Source organism: Trachymyrmex septentrionalis, unplaced genomic scaffold, assembly GCF_001594115.1.
Source record: "Trachymyrmex septentrionalis isolate Tsep2-gDNA-1 unplaced genomic scaffold, Tsep1.0 scaffold44, whole genome shotgun sequence".
NCBI classification, from domain to species: Eukaryota; Metazoa; Arthropoda; class Insecta; order Hymenoptera; family Formicidae; genus Trachymyrmex; species Trachymyrmex septentrionalis.
The window spans coordinates 1,884,764-1,889,990 of NW_017305611.1; the positions used below are offsets into that span (position 1 = coordinate 1,884,764).

Genomic DNA, 5,227 nt, shown 5'->3' on the forward strand with positions numbered 1-5,227 from the left:
CGATCTCGAGCAAACGCAATGTAAAAAAACGAATATTGAAGCGACGATAATGGAGATATAAAAAAATCAGTTTTCCCACGCATACAACTACGAAAAACTAAGAAAGTGACCATAAATTCATTCCCAGCGTAGCGTGATTTTGTGAAGAATCTGAGAACGATTTTTCTTTTCGTAAATAATCAAATGTGGATTATTTGAAAAATTTCAACACGTCGGACATGCGCATGATTCACGATTGTCCTGTATAGCGCGTATAATAATAATGATCATTGATATGAAAAAGAAGACATCATTAACTGCGTCGCTAATTACTTCGGATTTCAATTGTTGCACAATTATATAATCTCATTGCTAATCAAATTACAGCTGTAACGCTTGTTGCGACGCAATATTTTATGCATTTTCGCAACGCGCGTGAAATAAAATAAAATAAAGAAATAACCTATATATATATATATATATTAAGTAAAATAAATAATAAAATAGATTAATTAAATCTGAAAATTAAATTATGCACGATCATAACGTATGCATCGAAATATAACAATTATAATAATTACATATAATGAGTGTCATCAACATCGAATTATTTCGATGATTTAAATAAATAATCAATATGATAAACGTACATTCGTATATCCGCTTACTGTAAACTCGTCTCCATATACTATACTATAACTCAACCGTTATCAGCAAATCTATAAATACATAAATTCGTTTAGATTGTCCAGTATTAAAGAATACATAGAGGCACTCAATATCACGAAACAAGTAAAATAAATAACGCAAATTCTCGACACCTCGTTTGTCAACGTGTTGTAGTTATGCATATCTCCCAGGTAGTTCCTACACTGAAAAAGGATGCTGCGAGAGTCAGCCATTACACCCCTCGAGTTCCCATCTCTTGCGCGTCTAACAACATTCAGCCATCGATTTTCACCTAACGACTTACGGTATAAACCGCGCGTAAGCAACGAATAAATCGACATCGTTCCTAAGAAAATTCATCTCTACTGAGAATGGCGGTTGCTCATCCGCCAACGAGCGCAACGGAGGATTCCCACGGATGTCCTCAGCTGCCAGCATCCGCCTGTCAAGCTTGTTTCTCCTACACGAGAGCTGTCGCAAACAGCAGATCTTTAATTGATCTCGATGCTCGTAACAGAATTAGACATGCGACGCTCATCCTCTGCTAGTGTCGATGATGACACGGTGAAGCCATTCAAACCGCTCTCGACCAGGCTCATGAGGGTCTCTTTGCGTGAGGATACGTGTTTTTCAGCGCGTGCCTTTTCTTCCAATTTTCTCTTCTCAGCAGCTAGATCGACAGCGCCGTTCTTTGTATTTTCTCGAATTAACTGTTCCAACTTGGACAGCTGCCGTTCCGTCGCGCTCTCCATGATCTCGTTGTTTTCCACTGGCACGCCATGTTTGTTCACCGTGGGTTTATAAGTCTTTACCTTTGAGTGACCTTGAATAATGAGATACATTGGGCCACGGATCGGTTTGGATGGTTGCTTGTAATGAGAGAAAATAGGATCGGTGGTGAGACTCGGAACGGTCGTAGTTCGTGGTGGGATCATTGATGGCGCAAGCATCGTCTTCATCTTCGAGGTCTCTTCAACATTGAGGATCTTCATCAGAGGCGATTGATTGGGCTTGGTGTTTTCGTGCTGATCCATGGTGTCCGTGATGGGCGTGTACTCCATAGTCGACGAAACTGTCGATGTGAAAGACGGCGAGGTGGATACTGTTGTCGCAGGTAATCGAGACGGTCGATGATCGATTAGTTGCTCGTTAGATTCAGGAATCTGCGTGCTGAAAGTCGACGGCGATGGCGGGTTGGTGAATGTCACGGGGAATGGTTGAGGTAATCGTTGATGAGTCTGTTCCACGCTCGGCAATGGTACCATCATATTGTTCATGGACGGCGCATGCAGGTGCGTCATAGGTGGCGACATGTGAGACATCGATATGGACGAGGACGGTCGGAAACTGGGACGCATGCTGCCGATGAAATGTATCATGGTGTTCGGTCTGGTCTGAGGACGCATCATGGATTGAGCCGGAGAGACGTACATATGTGAGGAACTATCTATGTGTCTGGGTGGCATTACTGGAGCGGATGGCGGATGCAGAGGCTGATGCTGTGAGGACGGTATCGTTCTCATCGGCACGGAGGAAGCGGACGGATAGTTCTCCGAGAGAATCGGCGAACTCGTTATCGCGTTCCTCACTGGTTGCGATTGAGACTTCAGCGCTTGATGAGTCGTCTTTGCTGTTTCAGAGGTAGTGGGATTCTCCCAAGCAGTGTTATGCACCGTCGTCGGTGAATCCGAAGAACTTGCAGAGAAATTTTTCTCAACGTAATTCGTCGGAATTACCACGGCGACTGAACCCTTCTTTGCTTTATGCGTCTCCAAATCCATAGTACTGGATGGCGAATTGGCGACAACAATATGCATCTTTTGCGAGGGTTGCACATCGGTTGTAGTTTCTTCCTCTTGCTCAGTGGTATCTGTAGTCGTAGTAGAAGCGGTAGAAGTTTGTGCGACACTTTCCGTCGTCGAAGATGTCGCCTCGGTGCTGATCTCCTTCTGACCCACGACCACTTCTTCATTTTCGTTTTTACCGGCATCCACAATAATGTTCGCGTTCTGGCTGATGACAACCTCCTGATTGGACGAAGCCGCGGCGTGATGATCATAATGGTCTCTAGAGTAATCCGAAGTCTGCCATGTGACCTGATTAACATCCAGAGGGAATACGGTGGAGGATGAAGTGGGTCCGTTGTTGCCGAGCCATCCGCCAGACAGAGTCTGCGTCGATTGATATATCAGATTTGACTTCTCGAAGGACACGGACGGTGCGGTAGTTGCTTCGTATCTCGATTTCGTATTCTGCGATGTGGACGGCAAATCCACGCTCTTGATAGTCTCGACCTTGCTCAGTGGTGCCTTCGAAGAGAAGTACGGTCTTAACGAAGATACAGGGGAATAGCGTCCATAATCTTTCGACGGTGTTCCGTAATATTGAGTATCCTGAAGAACAGGGCCTTCCTCTGTCTGCGTGCTAAATGAGGATGATATGTCCGGATAACCAAGTATCTTATCTTTGGATGTGCCAGCGTTAAAACTGGTAGACGTTTCAGCCTTCTGAACCATCGGCGGCGGCATCATCATAGTGTACGGCTTTATCTTTTGACTGTAATACGGGCTCGGATAATAACTAGCCGGCAATGACTGTAGTCTGTTCTGATTTCTGTAGTCGATCAAGCCGTTCCGGAAGTTAGTAGTACGCACAATTTTAGGTGGTTCAGCGCCGGTGCTGCCAGTAAAGTCATTCCTGTAGGAAATCGAATCTTGACTACCGGTTCGCGTGAACTTGGGACCATCCACAAACTTGAGGAACTGCTCGGGTATCTTCGGGCTAGTCTTCTTCGCGGTCACGCCCAATACAAGGATATCGCGCTTCGTTGACGGCTCCGTTGTATGCTGCTGTGAGTCCAACCAGTATTGTACCTTGTCGAGGACCGGCGGCACGTAGTCGAAGGTCGGATTGTTCTTCAGAGGGTCACCGCGTCCCAACGGCGTCCACTCGTCGTAGTCCATCCTGGGAGAGAATATCCGCGGCCGGCTGTCATTCTGGCCGCCTGCGAACAGAAATTTTGAAGGTCGTCATGACCGATTAAAGCTGGCGGGGTTTATTGTGAGTCAGTGGTGGAAACCTTCGTCTCACGATGACGCGCGAGAGATATGGGAGAGGAGACCGATGATAGAGAGAGAGAGAGAGAGAGAGAGAGAGAGAGAGAGAGAGAGAGAGAGAGAGAGAGAGAGAGAGAGCGAGAGAGAGAGTAGCCAATTATACTTGATCGGCGCACGAGAACCTGATACTTTGAGTAATGAGCTCCGTCGTCGTGATTAATTGTTCTTAATTTTATTATATTCCTCTCTCGCACCGCGCGCGGCACTCTCGCCCGATTGATTTATCCTACCGGCATTACGAACGTCACGATCCTCTAGGCTGCATAAATTTATGGGACATTAGGTGCACTCACGAGTGAGAGAACGACCATGGCCGGCTCGATGAAATACGATAAACATGCGCAATAGCCATGTCATATAAATTTATACGTTTCTAGGATACACGATGCCGCGCAATAGTCTGCGTCGTCTACTCGTCCGCACTTTCGTTTAACATCATCGTCAAGCTAGACGATGTCGTATACATGGCGCGCACCATTTGATATCTTTAATATAACTCATCGTCTCGCGACGATAAACCGAGAAAATGAGATATTGTAAATATCTACAAAATTTGAATACTACAATTTTAATTTACGCTATCTCAAATTACCTGTTTCTTGAAAGTGTACTAAGTTACCGGAGATTAGAGCGATAATTTGTGTCAGGCAGTAAAATATAGCCAATATACTAAGTAACTCCTCAATGAATGAACGGATAAAATCGCACTATTAGACTTGACTAAATAATCATTACGGCCGAGAGGAAATGATATTACGGAAATACGTTTATGTATTTTATTTCCATGCCCACGCGGAGAAAGAGAATCAAGTACTCTCGAATAAACGTCCCACCGAATGTAGCCAAAAATCTTCCACCTGACAGACAACGCCACTTTTGTTTCCAAGCGCGATGTAAACGAACACGTAAGCCACCCAGGATGATAACGTTAAGTAAGTAGTCCCTCCTGTACACATCCGCTTTCCTATACGTCACGAAGCAGGAGGATCCAGTTACGAAGTTGCAATTCACGTCGCGTCGTATCTGAGGCTCCAACGTAGCGGGCCCTTCCCCACGAAAACGATGAAGGCCCGTCTTCGCGAAATAAAGAAAGAGAGTCTCTTAACGAAGTCTCGCTGAGAGGAGGAGGAGCGTTTCTTTTCAACGTCGAAGGGTGACGTATGAGGCGCCTTCACTTCGCATATCCGAGTGCTGACGGACACTCGCGTTTGAGTAAGGTAGATATCGGTCTGCTACAGTCCGCTGTACTTATAACGATCGGTTATCGTTAAGCGTGGATTGCTATCTTTAGCGACCGTTCGTCAAGCACGGCAACGATCTGCCGAAGGAAGTTCGGGATTTATGAGAATAGCACGGCAATTAGGAAGGATAATTCACGACTGGAGAGAGAGAGCGAGAGAGAGAGAGAGAGAGAGAGAGAAGGCTGGAAGGCAGGCACCTTCGCCGCGTAAAGTTTCCCAGGT

The 5,227-nt window shown here is 45.6% G+C and overlaps 1 protein-coding gene across 1 annotated transcript in view; it reads right to left on the bottom strand.

Moving 5' to 3' along the window:
• Positions 1-575: 575 nt before the first annotated feature.
• LOC108751438 (serine-rich adhesin for platelets) overlaps positions 576-5,227 on the bottom strand; it is a 51,741-nt gene continuing 47,089 nt past the window's right edge. The window contains exon 4 of the mRNA XM_018491645.1: positions 576-3,652. Within this exon, the coding sequence (XP_018347147.1) occupies positions 1,140-3,652 (2,513 nt within the window). The 3' untranslated portion in view covers positions 576-1,139. The remainder of the gene's footprint in view (positions 3,653-5,227) is intronic.